The sequence below is a fragment of the Poecilia reticulata genome, linkage group LG14 (genome assembly GCF_000633615.1).
Source record: "Poecilia reticulata strain Guanapo linkage group LG14, Guppy_female_1.0+MT, whole genome shotgun sequence".
NCBI lineage: Eukaryota > Metazoa > Chordata > Actinopteri > Cyprinodontiformes > Poeciliidae > Poecilia > Poecilia reticulata.
This window is the reverse complement of record NC_024344.1, coordinates 7,959,144-7,977,170: the sequence shown is the minus strand read 5'-3', so window position 1 is coordinate 7,977,170 and position 18,027 is coordinate 7,959,144. Positions and strand designations below refer to the sequence as shown.

General features: G+C 39.2%; 1 protein-coding gene across 1 annotated transcript; it reads right to left on the bottom strand.

Moving 5' to 3' along the window:
• Positions 1-187: 187 nt before the first annotated feature.
• pygma (phosphorylase, glycogen, muscle A) lies at positions 188-17,240 on the bottom strand. The gene is made up of 20 exons (XM_008427071.2): positions 16,911-17,240; positions 11,995-12,096; positions 11,802-11,880; positions 11,606-11,709; positions 10,917-11,048; positions 10,711-10,822; positions 10,534-10,616; positions 7,973-8,116; positions 7,691-7,783; positions 6,785-6,931; positions 6,009-6,172; positions 5,293-5,407; positions 5,080-5,181; positions 3,562-3,709; positions 2,895-2,953; positions 2,679-2,820; positions 2,385-2,592; positions 1,786-1,920; positions 1,430-1,496; positions 188-1,289 (listed from the first exon to the last, which is right to left on the bottom strand). Exons 1-20 carry the CDS (start codon positions 17,151-17,153, stop codon positions 1,140-1,142), a joined length of 2,529 nt encoding a protein of 842 aa, XP_008425293.1. The 5' UTR covers positions 17,154-17,240; the 3' UTR covers positions 188-1,139.
• Positions 17,241-18,027: the final 787 nt, after the last annotated feature.

Sequence of the window (18,027 nt, the reverse complement as noted above, 5' to 3'; positions counted from 1 at the left end):
TTTTATTTCAAATTTACATGCAAAAATTTCCACAGCTAAGTGCAGGATCAGCAATTACATAAAGACCTGATTACTGTTAGATGCGTAGAATCAAGAAGCCACATAAATGGAAACCATCAGACATCATTAAGTATGCTAAAAGATCATAAAGAAAGGTCATGGCACAAAGTAAAGAAGTTCAAGAACGTTCAAGAACAAACCCACTTTTATGTAGAGCAATATACAGATTTGTTTTCATTATTAAAGGATGTTAAAGATGTCATTTTTTATTTTCTTGGTAAAGATCTGATTTAAAAAATTATATAATGTGAAAATGTTAAGCATGAAAATAAGGAAAAACTGTTGTTTTTTTTTTACTTGTAATAGATTGACATAATGATTGAAGGGGTTAAGGTTTAAAGAAGCAGTAAAGAGAGTATGGTGACATCTAGTGGCCAAGGTACACATTGCAACCAACCCAACACTTTCCTAATGAAGCAAAGCATCACCCTTTTCATTCAACAGGTTAATTTCTAAATAAAAGAAAGCCTAGTACATCTATTTATTAGTCAGATTTGCATAGCAATACATAAAATAATGCTTACTCCTAACATGAATTTTATTTAGTAGACATTTTCTCTGTAGTTATTTTTCTGAAACAAATGTGATTACATCCCAAAATATATATTAAAAATAACATTTAAGGTTGAAAATAATGTCTAACACCCATACTAAAGTTCATATGACCCAGCAATAATGTTTTAGGTAAGTAAAGTCTCAGAAAGGGAAGTTGTTAAAACAAATTTTATTTAGAATGAATCTGAATGGATATGTAACAGAAATGTTTTAATAATAATTTTAAAAAAATCACCAAAAAAATGTACAAAGCCCACCACAAAGCTCTTTCAGTCCACTTTACATCAGATACATATCAACTCCTACATCTCCAAAGAAACTGCAACAGTTTTCCTTCGCCAGCATGTAACCTGGATAAGCAATAATGGAGGTAAGGAGAAATGTTAACTTTCTGAGGTTTGAATGTGCTGTGGATACGAGCTTGTGGGGGCTTCTTGCCTGACATTAGAGCCAACAATACCGGTTCAGCAGGTGTCAGAGCCTGGGTGAGAAACTGTGTGTGTGTTGGCTGTCATAAGGAGAGTTTATTGCTTATCATCAGGGGCAGGCAGTTTCTCAAGCGTGGGCTCCATGCCCCAGATCTCACGCGCATACTGGGCAATGGTGCGGTCACTGGAGAACTTGCCACATCCAGCAATGTTGTAGATCACCTTCTTGGTCCATTCCTTAGGGTTCTGTTATAAAATGAAAATAACATGTAGGCAATAGAAGCAGTCACTTTTGTTTCCCTCTATTAAGACTACACTAACTGTGCACTAACAGGACTAACCCTAAGCTAGACAGTTAGAAATAGTGATTTCTTTATAATTTATACCTTGTACAAAGCATTGACTTTCTCCTGGCATTTAATGTAGTCTTCATAGTCAGCAAAGACCTTGAACCTGAGAAGAAAACATGAAAAACTTAACGAATAAAACACAGACAATACAAAGGTAAGGTTATAGAGATCAGAGATCTGACATCTTGATGTCTGATTCCAAATTCCTAGATTCAATGAAAACTTTTATTTCAATTTTTTCTTTAAAATGCTTAGACTAGTCAGACCTGGCATGCAATAGAAATTCATCAAGGCCCGATCCAGTGTGCTCTACCATCTGCACAACCAGGAGGCCTGTTTGTCAATAATGTTCCTATATATGAAAATGTACACAAATGCTAGGTTGCTTGTACCTGTCGTGATGCATCAGCATGTTGACGATTTCCTTAAACAGGTCTGGCTGCTTTGGGCTGAAGAAGCCACCGGCGATCTGGTCAATGGCCTGTTTCAGCTCAGGCAGCCGGTTGTAATACTCCTCAGCATGGTATCTAAGCAGGATGGAAAATAAAAATGAAAAACATTGACTAAAGCGCAAGCTTATCTCTGTGGTAACAAGCTCTTTCATCGGCGCAGCTACAAAACCGCTCCGTGTTCTCTACAGACCCACCTTTTAATGTACAAAACCCTCATTATGCGAGTGTTTGAGCAAAGGAAAAGGAAAAGATTATTATTAAAACCAGTGGAACAGCTCAGAGCAGCTGGACTGTCAGAGCGTGTGGAGCTCACTGCGGTGATTTTAAAAGGTCTTGACAGTTGGCCTCTCTCGGAGGTATTTCCCCAAATGGATCTGATAATGATACTCCGATGGCACGAATAGAAAGAAAAGGATAAACCTCTCTGTACTCCGTCTAAGTCTTCCTATAAGGAATTCTTACATCTTTCAGAGCCAGTAAAAGATTTTCCTCTCCTCTTGATTGCACATGAAAGACGGAAGGTGTGGTTCACTCCTTACCCTTTCTTGTCGAGTGCATCGACGTCATCTACTCTCATGCCAAAGATGAAAAGATTGTCTTCCCCAGCTTCCTCTGCCATCTCAACGTTAGCTCCATCCATGGTGCCAATGGTCAGGGCTCCGTTAAGCATGAACTTCATGTTGCCGGTGCCGGAGGCCTCAGTGCCGGCTGTGGAGATCTGCTCTGACAAGTCTGATGCTGGGATAGCTGCAAGATGGCAAAAGAAGGATGCGGATCTCTGCAGTAAGCGCTTCAAATTAGTGTTTTACTCTCAGCGTACAGTGGGTTCTTACCTTTCTCTGCCAGTGTGACTCTGTAGTTCTCCAAAAAGATTACCTTCAGGCGATCTCCAACCACAGGATCGTGGTTGATGACCTCGCCAATTGCTGTGATCAGACGAATGATCATCTTGGCTGTGTGGTATCCAGGAGCGGCCTGCGAGTTGAGTTCAGTTAAAGATCTGGTGACATATCTTGTCAAAGTGTATTTATTTTTATTTTTATACAAACCTTTCCTCCAATCATGACTGTCCTTGGAGTCCACTGCTTGTTTGGTTCTCTCTTAATGCCTGGTAGGAGTAGCAACAAAATTAACTTCACAACCTAAAACTAAAAAAAAACAAAAAAAAACTGAATTTACTTTGTAAATAAGGTTGTAAACTGAAAGAATGAGCTGGAAGGAACCATCTAAATCTTGACTATTAAAAACTACAGCTGTCCAACACAGTAAAAACGTTTAAAGGGTATCCTAACTCTATTGAGAAGATTAATGTATAAAGTAATTATAAATATAAAAACAGTTTTCACTCTCTTCAGAATCGTTTAGATATACCTAATTAAAAAAAATCTGTGAGTAATTTGGAGTTATTTTCCATTGAAAAATCCATGAATACTGAACCACAAGTAGCTGGCAGTCAACTGTAGCCCCAACACAAATACAGAAATGAAGGATCCTTTTGAATGAGAGCTAGAAGGACTCCAAAAAACAAAAGACAAATTCACGTGTCCTTCTATTTAAGCACCTTGTATGTTTTATGTCCTGGATGACTGATAATAGACGCCAGAAATCTCAGAAGTTGTTACAGAAAAAAATACAAAGAGCTAAAGGGCCTCAACAGTGGAAGGTTTTACACAATAAAGTAGATGTAGAGCCAGAGGCAGCTAAACGAGGACTTACGGTTGTAGTAAGTGATGATGTGGAGACAGTTGAGCAGCTGCCTCTTGTATTCGTGGATTCTCTTGACTTGGACGTCAAACATGGAGTTGGGATTGATCTTCACCTTGTAGTGCTCCTCCAAGTGCACAGCGAACTTCAGCTTGTTCTCCTACAGGATCAAAGCATTTGTTTTTGTTTATAGAGAAAAAAAAATGTACTTCAGCTTCTGCCACTGTAAACAGATTCATTATGCAAATGCGGTTAAAGCAATTACCGGAGACAAACAATACGCGAAACGCAAACGCGGGAAAAATGCCAATGAAAACTCATAAAATGTCATGTCACCTCTCTACGCTGATTGCTGGCTGTCACAGGCTGGGTGGGCTGGGGGCCAAGGATGTATTCATTATAATTGCTTTTTAATTACACAGAGATTTAGAAGTAATGAAACTGGGACACGCCTGTGATGTATAGAGGAGCGATATCCAGATGGAGCTTGGGAATGCCTGGGAATTATGCTTGTACTTGAAAAGCCAGTAGCTGTTTCTACGTGTGAAGGACATGATTTTGGTGCTAACAGCCTGTGACTATGCAAACATTTTTTATATGGTGTCATAATCCAACCGCAAGCTTTAAATACTTTTATTGGGATTTTATGTGATCAACCAACTAAAAAACCCGTGGTAATACTGCAGGAGCAACATGACATCAATTCATTGTGCACCCCACAAACATCTTTGACAGAAGAGAGAAGACATCCATTATTGCTGTGACCTTCAGGATAGGGAAGCTGACCACAGTTGATAGAAAGATGGACGAAGGTAAATACAAATCAATCCTGGGGGGAAAAAAAGCGATGTGAGAAAGCAGAACAATGACTCTAAACCTGCAGCCAGAGCTACTGCAATGGAACGGTTTGGACCGACGTATATTCTGAAGTTAGACTATTCAAAGTCCAGACCAAAATCTACCTGATAGTCTGTGGCAAGAATTGAACATTGATGTTCAAACACGCTTTCCATCTAATCTGACTGAGATTGAGCTAATTTGCGGTGAAAACCCAGGAGAGAGATTCCTCAAGGTCAGCAGCTGTAACTGTATCAGAAGGAGGATACACAAAGTATTGAGTCAAAAACACTGAAAAGAAACCAATAGCACATTTATCAGATACATATTAGTGAAATCAACAAAACGTTGGGACAAAATATGCAAATGGTCAGAGTATATGGTAACATTATCAAGGCACTGTAATTAAATTTAAGCCAATGTTGAAAGCACTGTGTGAACTTGAAAGGTGAAAACAAACAATATGTGAAATCTTGTAGCAACCTATTTTCTTTCACATAGCTGCTGAAAAAGATACCAAGATCAGCAGTGTGCTCTATTTTTGTGCTGCTAATTAAACCACTGTGAGCCCCAAGGAATGTTGCTACTAAGGTGAGAGAAGTATTTGCTTTTTAAATTTTATTTTTGCTGGGCTAGTAAACAGCTGATGAATCACAAACTCAAGCACATACGGCTAAACAGTCCACTTTTCACCTGTTTCACTTTGGCAACATCCCGAATAAATGCCTCATCATCCACGAAATCCCGGAGACGCTGCAGCTGGTCCAGATCGCGAATGAAGTCCTCCCCAATCCTCTGATGAGCAACAAAACGACACCAAGTCAGCCCATACTGTCAAGTGGTTCACTCTGCCTGATGACCTAAATATTAGCGTGGCTTTGTTTATGCCATCTGAGCGCAGCTGACCTCAGCAATGATCTCTGCCAGCCCGGGGTTGCACATGACCAGCCAGCGGCGAGGGGTGATGCCATTGGTCTTGTTTTGGAACTTGTGTGGCTCCATTTCATAGAAATCCTTAAAGCTGGCGGGAAAAGAAAACTTTAGCTACATCTGCACACAGATGCTTGACATTCATTATGTAGTCATATTATTTACAGTAGAAGTCCCTAATAAAGCATTCAGGACACCTGGAAGGTTCTCTCTCATTATTTGCAAAACAGCTCAGATTTGTCAGATCAGACAGTCTGTTTAGTGGATTTTTTATATATTTTTTTAACCATTCTGTTGTATCTCAGCAGTACGATTGGTTCTTTTTCTTGGTAGTGATTAAAACTGATCCTAATCTGAAGTGTTTTGCTTCCTTAAATGCAATCTTAAAATATTGTCCCATATTTAACTCTATTGATCGCATCAAACCTAAACACCTGCCACCACCATGTTTCATGTGGAGATAATGTGAGCGAAGTGAGAAGGTAAATGAAGATAAACAGAGCTGCCCACCCTGCTTGTGTCTTTTTCCATCTACTACTACTTGTCACAAAAAATCCCAAAACATAAAACATTGTTGTTTGCTCTGATATGATTAAATGAGAAAGTAAGTAAAACAGAGACATATGGTTTTTCAAGGGACTGTAGTTGTAATTTAATTACTGGTTTAAAAAAAAAAGTTTTTGGCTACTTACATTGTAGCTTTTAGGATGTCAGAGTGGATTCTGGCCACACCATTGACAGCGTGAGAACCAACTATGCACAAATGGGCCATGTTGATCCTCTTCTGCCCTCCTTCCTCAATCAGCGACATCCGACGAAGACGATCAACATCTCCTGGAAACGCGGCTGCAACTTTCTGCAAAATCAAAAGGAATTCCTGATATTAGAAAGAATTAAAAACACATCTTTTGCTTGTTACATCAAAGCTGGTCTTTGTCTGTACACAAAAGGTCACGCCATACATTTAAAATACAAGCTAGCAGCATCATGACCATTTCTATCAGTGTGAGAGTAGATGAAAGCTTTCACATGAAAGCTTTCTCTTTTTTTTATCGCGCAGCTCTACCCACCACTTCATATTTTTGTCTTGTTTCAGAAGAGATGTGGGAGTTTTTTCTGACAGGTGTTGAAAATAAAACTCAAGATACATTTATTTATTTATTTTTTGCTTTTTGGGCTTTTACATTCTAGAAGATATTCATCTTTAAAACAACCTTTCTGGCACAGAAAGTCGCCGCTGCACATTGTGTGTTAAATAAATTCTCATGTAACTGTTTTCTAATCTTGTTATTGTTTATTCTTAATGTAGGAGATTAGATATAATTTGATTTCTTCACAATTTTATTTTCAACTATGCTGAGTATACCCTGTAAAGATTAAGCAATATTCTTATTTCACCATACACTGAAATAAGGTTTGGATGCAACACATTGCTGTCTGTACAGCTGTTGCAGTTTGCAGCACCAACCTCCAGGTGGCGTCGGTTGATCTCATAGATGATTTCCAGGTGACGGGGCAGCAGATGGGAAAACAGGTCTACAGGCCAGCGCTCCAGAGCTTCAGGAAGGACAGTGTGGTTGGTGTAGGCACAGGTCCTAACGCAAATGTCCCAGGCCTGAACATCAGCCACAGGAAACAATAGTTAAACATCTTTGTTTTTGTCTAATATCAATAAAAGCATACAGTTTCTTGAATGATATGATGATACAGGGGTTTTCCCAATCATTTACAATGTAGTGAAAATTATATGTTGTTTTAGTAATTCAATTTAAAGAGTGAAACTCATATTTTAGATTAATATGAGTTTCACAAAGTGATGTGTTTCAAACATGTTTTCCTGCTTTTTTAATTATTAAGATTCAAAGTAAGTAAAAACCCAAAATTCTGCTTAATAGATTTTTTTAAAATATTACATAGAACTAATTTAAAAAAAAGCATTTTTAGCACAAAAAACACATCCAGAAAAAACACATCCAAAGTAATTTCAAATTATGCACACCACAAGGAACTAATTCCAGCCTCAATTCACATCTTGTAAATCTCCTTCAAATTCTTTAATGAGATTTAGACTTTCCCATTCTTTGTCATAGTTACAATAATCCCTGTAGTTTATGCACTTCTTTGCCACAGTTTTCCTTTCACTCAATTTTTCATTGACAGGCCCACCTTCTTTAGCAATAAACGTTTGTGTCTCACCCTCTTTGTAAGCCGTTACCAACACAAACAGACACACATCACTCTGTTCGTAATCTATTATTTCAAGTCTTATGAATTGAATAATTTACCTTTTCATTGATTTACTACTTTGTTAAGATACACTTGTGCCTGGTACCAGCGAAGAGCTTTAGGAAAATAAAGAAAACGGGACATTTACCGTTTCCCAATTGAGTTTTTCACTATCAACGAGAACCCTCATCAGCTCCGGAATAGCCATCGCAGGGTGGGTGTCATTTAGCTGGATTGCAACCTGCATGTGAAGAACATCTGGTCAGTGTAGAACATGCACAGAGTGCCATTAACAAACATAAAAACCATTGTAGGTGCTGTTCATGCCAACTAATACTTAATACACACAATACCTGCTCAACACACTGATAGAAAGTCTTTCATGCAGACATTTGACAGAAGCGACTTTGTCAAAGTTTTCCCACTGTACCTTGTCAGGCAGTTTGCTGAAGTCTGTGCGAGTGACCTCCCTGGAGCCAAACTTTGAGACCTTGAAGCGGCGGACGATGTCTTGCAGGGTGGCAGACACCACAAAGTATTCCTGCTTCAGACGGAGCTCCTTCCCTTCAAAGAACTGGACACAAAGACACCGTTTTGTTCTGAAGTCAAATTTCACAGTTATTTGTATTCATTAAATTGGTACTTTCATTCAAAACATGTTTTTTATATAATAATAATCAAGGCCTTGATTCAAAAGAAAGTAGGTATTCGTACAGGTTTGTTGCAGCTGTTGTGCTATTATCTCTTGTAGATCTACATTAGTGTGTGTTTTTTTTTTTTTTTTACAGTTCAGTAAGTGGTTTCACATCCATTCATCCACACCCAGACATCCTTCTCCTCTACACCATTCTAGTGAGTCTCAATACAGTCCCAGGTCATAAGGAATATATAGTGAATATACAGCAAAAAAACCGTTCCAGAGCAGATATCCATAAATATCTCTGCTGACTCCTTTCAATGCAGAAGAGCAGTACCTCTGCTCTAAATAAAGTAGTAGCTCACTCAGTTTCTGAGCGTCAATGAATGTTGCCACACAGCCAGGCTAAACAAAGAAAGCTGATATCAGCAGCTTGTGTCTGGAATAGTGTTCCTTGAGTCACAAACAATATTTCATGACCATAAGCTTTGATGTATTAAAAGCCGTCAATGTTCTGTTTACATTAAAAATAAAAAAGTGTGGCATACATTTATAACCTCCATCCTTCCCCGTATGCACACACACATACCCACACATCTCACCCATCAAACAAATACTTTGTAGAACCAGATGTTGTCACGGTAAAAGCTGCATATCTTTTGATGTGTGTATCTTCTAGTTTTGCACATCCACACACAGACTTTTTTTAGCCACACTTGCTTTCAAAATACCTCAAGCTCAGTCAGATTTGATATAAACCTTTTCACTGTAGCTTTGTCCGAATGTCTACCGTTGTTCTGATGGCAGGTGAACCTCTGCCTCAGTTTCAATTGGTTTTCAACCACTGACAGGTATTTTCAGACTAAAAAGACGCCCTGATAATATATATGAACAAATATTGTTACATCTTAATCCGAAAAAGTATATTTATATGCAAAAAGCTCCGTTTCAGTTCACCAGACATTTGTGATTTCACAGCTGCAGTGGCTGACCATCCCAACGTCTGCTCTCACTTGCACAGACATAAATTACTAAGCTCTTCCTGACTTATAGCTCAAACCAGACGTCTGTCTCCTGGCGTAAATTCTTATTCTTGGGGTTTCAGAAAGCACAGGTCAGGCCTTAAGTCAGGTCTAAAAGACACCAGAAGACTCCTTGGACAGGGGACTGTGATTGAACTGAAGACAAAACACATTCATTGTCATGTCAGGCGGCTCCAGTCTCTGGGTTAATCACACAACAGCCACACTTTCTTATCCTCTCACCAAATATACTGTGCAGTGAAAAATCAGAAGACTAACCTTTTTTCCATGATTTGATTCCATGTAAACAAACACCAAAATAATTATGTTATTAATTAAAGGGACAGTATTATATATTTTACAAGCATTTTATAGCACAATCAAGTAACTATGTTACCTCCAATTCTTATAAAAATGTTGTATATTTCAAATATGACTTAAAAGATATTTGACTTTGTAATTTAACACCTTGAAATTGGGCCTCTGTTTCTTTAAAAACTCCTGCTCTTTCTGAAACTCAGCTTTCAGGGAGTCATCACTTTATCCATGCTTGCCACGTGGTGAGGTGACGTTTTATGCAGACTCATCTGTAGAAACATTTTCTTTACATTTTCTGCGGCAAACTTCAATCTGGCCTTCATCTTCAGTTTTCGTTTTTGTTCTTTGGGAGCAGAACCTCCTCGCAAACCTGCCTTGAAATTTAAACTTGTGCAGTCTCTTTCTCGCTGTACAGACATGCACTTAAATATTAATAAGGGTCTTTTGTAGGTTCGGTGAGAAAAGGTTTTTGGAGACTTTCAGAATTTTGCAGTCGACTGGACGAGCTTTCTAGGAGGGCCAGACCTTGGCATGTTTGCTGTTGAAAGTTAGCGTTGTGTGGACCACTTTCAGTCCAGTGCAATGAGTAATTTCAGACTCTTTAGAGACTTTCTAAAATCCTTTACCAGACACAAAAGGTTTTACAATCTTCTTTTTGAAGGCTTGAGGCAGCTGTTCAGGTTTCCCTCCCTCTTCAACAACCACAACAGACTTAATGTCTGGGGTTTAAACAGCAATAACTTCCTTTAAGATCTTTATTTCTCACCATTTTAAGTGGGCAAGAAAAATAGAATTTTCTAGCTTTTTCCTCATCAGAAATTTCATTTTACATTTTACAAAAAGGTTTTAAAATGATTTTCTTCAGGCTTTATTGTTTATTTGCTTAACATCTAGACGAAATTGGTATTAAATGTTCATATTTACAAATGTGTTAGAAAAACACACAGCATATCCTAAATGTTGGGCCAGTGGCTCCAGTTCTTGTGGATTAGAAGGTAATATAGTTTTTCTTACATTATCATTGGGGTAAAGCACACGGGAGATGTTCTCAGCCAAGTTCCTGTCCAAAACAGCCTGAATGTAGCCACCAACATTGACTATGAAGAGAAAATAAAACACAAACTTATTGGTTTAAGCGAGGCCTGGAATTAGAGAATGTATTAAAAAGTGTCACTAAAGTCAGACACGTACAGTCTTTGAGGTTAAACTCGCAAGGAGCCTTCGCAGACCAGAGCCTCATGGTGTTCACAATGTTGTTTCTGTAGCCGGGTACCGGCGTGTCATATGGCAGAGCCAGCACAACCTGTCGGTGCATGAAAGGACAGAATTGAATTGTATGTCAGTAGGGTCCCATCTGAACAAGATTTAATCTTTGTTACTTCAGATTATATTTTCACCTGGGTGTCCACCCATTTCACACCGTCGGGCTGATGCTCAGTTCTGCCATAGAAGTGAACCGGACGCATGTACTCCGGTCGAGCCTTCTCCCAGGGGTTGCCATAGCGCAGCCAGTCATCAGCCTCCTCCACCTGAGAAGTGACAGACAGGACAAATGCACCAGTAAGATCACAGACAAAAATTTATCTTCCATGCGATTTATGGTTAAAGAACAAATGAATAAAGAATTACTACTAATTGCAGTGCCTTGTAAAATTATTCCTACTCCTTGAACTTTTGATATCATCCAATGTTTCAACACTAAGGTTTTGCATATGTTTTTATTACGATTGTATGAGATACAGTAGCAAGAAATTAGACATGAATATTATACCCACAGTTAAACAGTACCATGTTTTATTAATGACAAGGTACAGGGTGAGCTGCAAAACTGTTTAAAGTCACATTTTCATCTCATTTGCAACCTTTTCTTAAACATGTTGTGTGGATGGTTGGTGCCAAATTCCATATTTTTCTAGCTTTCTTTCAGCAATTTTGTGAATCAGTATAAAGAGCATGATGGACGCCATGACTATGAATTGTCCTGTTAACAGATTCTTCCACATTTCCCCCAGGGCTGGGTTAAGAGGAATGAGCACAATATATTTGCAAAACACTGTATTAACATTCACTCTTTTTTTCTCTATACCTGCCATCCATTGACGATTCTTTGGTTAAAGATGCCAAATTCATAGCGAATGCCGTAGCCATATGCAGCCAGGCCCAATGAAGCCATTGAGTCCAGGAAACAGGCTAAACAAACAAAAGCATGTAAGAATGTATCCATGGAAAACAAGAGTGGTCATTTTCATCTCATGCAAAGTGCAACAAAATAAAAGACGTACCAGCAAGACGACCCAGGCCGCCGTTACCCAAACCAGCATCTTCCTCCATGTCCTCCAACTCCTCCATGTCCAAACCCAACTACATAGAATGGACAGAAGAAGAGGGAATTTGGCGGAAGCTGCTTCTTTATGCACTCTTTGGAAACAGAATTTCACTCTCATAAGAGGATTAAATTAAGCTGCTTTGTCTCACCTGGTACATGGCCTCATCACAGGCGTTCTCCAGCGCGAGGTTCACCATGGTGTTTTGGAGCGTGCGGCCCATGTAGAACTCCAGAGAGATGTAGTACACACGCTGCGGATTGGACACAAAGAAAGACGAAATCCTGTCACCTTCAATAAACCGAACAAATGAATAAAAAGGCGTTAAGAGGTTTCATCTGTGCCACCGTTATAACAGTGAAACCTCCCAGCTGGATGGATGGTAGTGGTGGTTCTACACGCATTCTTGTTAAAAAGCCAGGTCTATATGCAAAAGCAAACGAGGAGAAGAAAATCTAGCATTGTTTCAACGTATTCTCCATCAATAGAATTCACCGTGTAATTTCAAAAGAAAAATGGATCAATAAAAAAATTGGTGCAGTTGACTGATTAAATATGTGTGCACAACTTAATATTTGACTTGATATTTTACTAGGGCAACTTAAGGTCAAATGTCACTATTTGGTTTATATCTCAAATTAGTAACATTTTTCCAGTCTAATTTGACAAAGTTCTCTGCGCAATTGCAATCCTTGGTAAAAACAAACAAAAAAAAATATTTCCTCTCATTAAAGCTGCAGTATGTGACGTTTACGCAAAAAGAAGTTGCATATTTATTACAGCCGCTACTATGTCCTGATAGTGTAACACCAGACAGATAATGTGAAAAATTGAGCTTCTCCCTGTGTTCCTACTGCCATCGGCAGAAATACACCACTCGGTTAGAAACAACCAATCAGAGACTGGAGGAAGGTTTTATCCCTGTCAATCATGCTCGTGTGCGCACTGCTTACGCCCTCCTCCTCGATCTCTGTTGAGCTACAGCTCCTGTCCTTCTTTTCCCTCCTCTGAATGCACAGGCTAGTTAGCATGGCCGCGATGACGGCGGAAGATATTTTTTTCTGAAACAGTAAGTTGTTTCTCCGCGATTAGCACAGCTGCAGTAACCGGTACATACACTAGCATGATTAACAGTGCTGAGAACTTCCTCCTGGCTCTGATGGGTTGTTTCTGATTCATTGGTATATTGATGGTAGTAGGACCACAAGGAGGAAGCAGAGGAGCTTGTTGTTTTTCCCAGATTATCCGTTTCATGTTATAGTGACAGTTTGACCAAATATGTAACAAGCATATTTTTACAAAAGATACCGACTGGCGGGTTGAACGACTTATGCATGCTTGAACTCTCAGTGATGCTTGAATTCATCAGGCCTTAACACATTCTCCTAGAAGGTTTTAACAGGGATCTTCAAATCCAGGCCTCGGGGCCCAGTGTCCTGCAAGTTTTTCATGTGTTTCTGCTTTAACACACCTCAGTCAGGTAATGAGATCATTAGTAGGACTCTGGTGAACTCGACTGCATGGAGGAGGGGATTCAGCCGTTCAACTGTGTTGGACCGTGAACACATCTAAAACCTGCAGGGCACCGGACATCGAGGCCTGAACCTAAAAACCTGTGGTTTAGGAGATTTTAGCCAGGCCTGGATGGTTTCTTTGAAGGAATAATATTATTTTAATACCCCACTTATCAGTCTACACACATGGAGAATGCAGAACATTGCTGTCATATGTAGAATACAACTAGTTCATGCTTGAAATTCTCCTTCAGTGTTGCTCTCTGACCCTTGACTGCCTCCCTGACCACTGCAGTCTCATCCTTTTAAGCAGTTGCTGAAAAGGTTCAGGTTCTATGATATTCCTCTTGATCCATAGATAACTTTCTACACTGTTGGCATATGAAAAATGCTAAATGATGCATATATATATATATATATATATGTTTTCCTTTTTACCATTTTCTGCACTGTAATAATGGGAAAGAATAACATCAAGAAAATCTTACTTGAGCAGCTTATCTTTATTTCAGGTTAACCCAAAGATCCTTGAAATATTACAGCTTTGAACTCAATTCTGAATCTGATTTAAAAGGAGCTCAAACAAAACATTAGCTCAAGGATGTGCATACTAATAAAGCCATGATATTGCTGCTCTTTATTTTTATAGATTTACTCTAATAAAGTTGTCTTCAGTTTAACTGTGCAGAATCTAAGTCACTGACGTTATTTGTGGGAAAAGCTTTTTTTTTTAAATCCTTTATCAAAGTCTAATTTTCTTACCTCTCACTTTTGAACTGGGGTTTGCACCCTTTTAAGAGTCCCTGTATTTGGCACTGAAACTATAAACCTGTGAAATCATATGCCAAATGTCAAAATAACGCCCACACCTTTCTTAAAAAACAACACCAAAAGAAAAAAAAAACTTCAGGTTTCATGATTTAGTTTCATGGTTGGGAGAGCTTATAAATGTGCCACCTGAGACAGTGTTTAGCCTTTGCCATTTAGATGTTGTTGTTTTTTCCCCCTCTTTCCTCTGACATGGAAGGGCACACACAGGCAGAGGAGGGAAGGAAGAGGACCAGGGAGGGGAGAGAGGGGCGGGGGGGGACTAGGGGAACAGATTGCTTTGGGTATTACATAACATCCAACATTTTGGGCCCGGTAAAAAATAGCTCCTGTAGAGGTCGTCGTAAAGGTCAGCCAGAACCTGATAACCTTTAATTGTGGAGTTCAAGACCTGGTAGACAGAGACGGTACAGATAGATGTTTAAAAACGACGGTGAGGGGAAATGACATGGGCTCCATTTAGAGTAGCGCTGAGAATTCATTAAATTATATGTAACTACACGTTCCTATCTGGTTTTAATTCTTTTACTCTACTGATCGACCCTGTTTTCTCCAAGAATGCAATCAGTATTAAGAGAATGGATCACGGAGAATGGATTTTACCATGGATGATCTTCCTCTCTATGCTTTCCAGTTAGACCAGCATGTTATCCACCTTTGACCTTTCGGTTCAGAGCTCAACCCCAACATGCCACTCTGCTTCTGATTGTGCTGTTGTAGCCCACGGACCTCTGAGCAAACATTTTCATACAATCACCAGGATGTTTCTTGAAAGCTTTGCCTCAGCACATGCTGTTGAAAAGCGGGTTCCCCTTGTCCAGCTTTGTTCGGTAGGTTTATTAATGAGCCTCCGAAGAACATATTATCACACAACGTAAGAGGAGACGGAGCCGACTTTCTCCCTCCTTCTCAACCCTCCGCCTGTAATTACACACGATTCCGGCTGACATTTCTAAGTGCAAATGTGGTGCAGCTTGCAGTTTTATTGTTCTGTTCAAGTGAACCACAGCCTTATGGTTCCTCTAAGGTTCCCAGCTGTAGCTGCTGCTTTAATGACTGAGTGGCTGTTGGCATAAAGCTTTAATGTAACTGCATTACAACAAGCGGGTTTCAGACGTCCTTGGATCTCACACACTCACACAACCTAAGCGAGGAGGAGGAGTACGTGTTGGTGGTCAGATGGGACAGGAACAGAAGGTCATGGGTGAGTTTAGTGTTTCAACACACTATAAGCAATGGGGGCATACCAGCAGAGTGCTAAGAACCCCCTACCCCAAAGAAGACTAAATGTCATGGCTGACATACACTGGCATCAGTATGTTAAAACTGTGCTTGGTATTACTATCCTGGGGTCAAAGGAAGAGTTCATACAATTATGTAATATTTATATAAAAGATATTAGTTAATCGCTGATTGCAGGCTGGTAAAAACTAAAATCTTTACTGCACAAGAAACAGCATTTGGGCGTTTTAAATTACAGCAGACAGTTCACATTGTTATACTACTGTACAGTACAAGCAATACTTGTTGCTTTATGCGACGGTAAGCAGCAGCAGGGCTGGTGGTGTGTTCAGGGGTTCTAGACTTAACACAGTTGTTACAGCCTAAGTATGGCATGACTGTTAATTTTAATCAAATACTGTGACATTTTGTTACAAATTGATGTTTTCATACAATATAAGATATGGTGATATTTTAGGTATGAGTCAAGGCTGATAAGGGGATAATGTTTATTATGCATGATTAGTCTTATAGGGATGGCCCAAACAGGACCAGTAATTAGAAAAGTAAGTATGACTCCACTGCAATCTGTGTTTGTAATCAAAGTCTGCTTTGTGCAGGCAGGTCCCAAAGCTGCCTTTTGACTTTTACCTTCTCTGACACTGGACACGAAATTGGAGTCAACTAAAGATTTCTCACCTTTTTAAAAGCATTTATTGTTCAATACTGATTAACTTTTCATCTATTTAGGCTTTGCTTTAAATAATTTAGAAAACCGAGTGCAGATCATTGTAGCACTTAATATCTTTTTGAAAATTAGAACTTCAACAATGTTTTTTTTTAAATTATTATTATTAATTGATGGGCAGACTTTGAGGGTGGCACAACAGAACCAAAACCTACACCAGAATTTCTGTATTTTTATCATGCTGGGGAATTAGTACCAGCATGATAAACCAGGAACCAGGATAAACTGCCTACCCATACGGTCAAATAAATAAATAAATTATGCCCTTTAATGAAGTTGCACTATGCTTCCTTTGCATTAAATTATCATAATTTACAAAATCATGCAAAGTTGGCACTTTTAATGGACTTTTAATGCAACTTTTAGAGCAACTTTGCATTAAAAGTGTCATTATTTACTTGACACTTCATGACAATTGTCATAGACATTCATAAAGACTTCTTCATGTTCATGACAGTGTTATGTCATGTTTATGACAGTGTCATGTCAGTCTTATGCACACCTCTTCAAATAAAGTGTTACCTAAAAACGTTAAAATCCAAAATATTTGCATATAATGATTGTGATCATTGTTTAGAATATAGGTGTGGGCATTTTAATTTAATCTCACAAAAACAATCTTTCACTCCCTTTTTCCCATAATAGTTAGAGAAGTGACTTTTCTTTAGAACTCCTACTCTTTATTTAATTATTTTTTTATAAATTGCAATATGAGCATACTGGCTTACATTTAGTGCTGCACTGAGTGTAACTTACTTTGGGATCTTTCTCATAGTAGTGCTGCTGGGTTCTGATCCATCTGCCCACCAAGTGGTCTCGCACCGTGTGGGCGAGAGCAAAGTAGTAATCCCTTTTGTTGGCGACATTCCTGTCCTTCACCAGCGTGAAGTGGAGATGTCTGTTGAAGTTCTGCTTCAGATCTGTGACGTTCTCGACGCCGGCAAGACCCCTCACTGATATCTGTTTCTTCCTGTCGTGGTCGGACAGAGGCTTGGACATGTTGGCAGCTCAGCTCTCTGAGGTGGGCAGAGATGTAAACAAAAAAACAAAGGTCAGAGACGCAACTAGAGAAGCAGCCAACACCGCAGGCTGAGGATGAGCATTTTATAGACACGGGTATGAATATTAAGCAAAGGGTGGAGTGGCCTCTGAGTATTGGGTATAAAGGGGAGGAGAGAACATGCTGAGGCAGAAGACATCACTGTCTTCACTAATGAATAACCAAGGAGGGGCTGTTTGGGACCAATGAGGTTTCCCTGGCAGAAAGACAGAACCCCCCATAACATGACAGTATCATTTACAGCAGGGGTGTCCAAAGTGGGTCCTCGAGGGCCGGCATCCTGCACGTTTTAGTTCTCTCCCTGGTGGTAGTAACAACCTTTTCAGCTTGTCAATGTTTCTCTTAGGGCTTCTAATGAGCCATCATTTGATCCAGGTGCGTTAAACCAGGGAGAGAACAAAAATATGCAGGATGCTGGCCCTCGAGGACCGACTTTGGGCACCCCTGATTTACAGGATGCATAATCATTCTAAACAAAGTGAAGGTTTTCATAAATGTTGCATTCAGTCAGTACATACAGTTCCATGCAGAAGTATCCATACACATAAGTATTTATGCATTTTGTCAAGCTACGGTCCCAAAACACAACATATTTTGCCACAGAGCAACACAAAGTACCATATAATTCAAAGTTGAAGAAAATGAACTAACAGTTTTCAGAGGTTGAAGAGGTCTAAAAGGTGAAACTTGAATTTGGATTTTGCATTTCAGTGATTCTTGAGAATAGGGACAAAACAGGTCCTATGGATAAAGCACAAAATTTGAATAAAATATACACAAAATATATTTTTTTCAAATATCTGACTAAACTAA

Bases quoted from the DNA above. Each gene is read 5' to 3' on its own strand.
- pygma (XM_008427071.2), bottom strand. From the start codon at position 17,153: ATGTCCAAGCCTCTGTCCGACCACGACAGGAAGAAACAGATATCAGTG. The intron at 12,097-16,910 runs GTAAGTTACACT...TCCAATCCGCAG, and splicing joins ACTATGAGAAAGATCCCAAA to CGTGTGTACTACATCTCTCT. The intron at 10,823-10,916 runs GTGAAAATATAA...ATGCACCGACAG, and splicing joins TGAAATGGGTGGACACCCAG to GTTGTGCTGGCTCTGCCATA.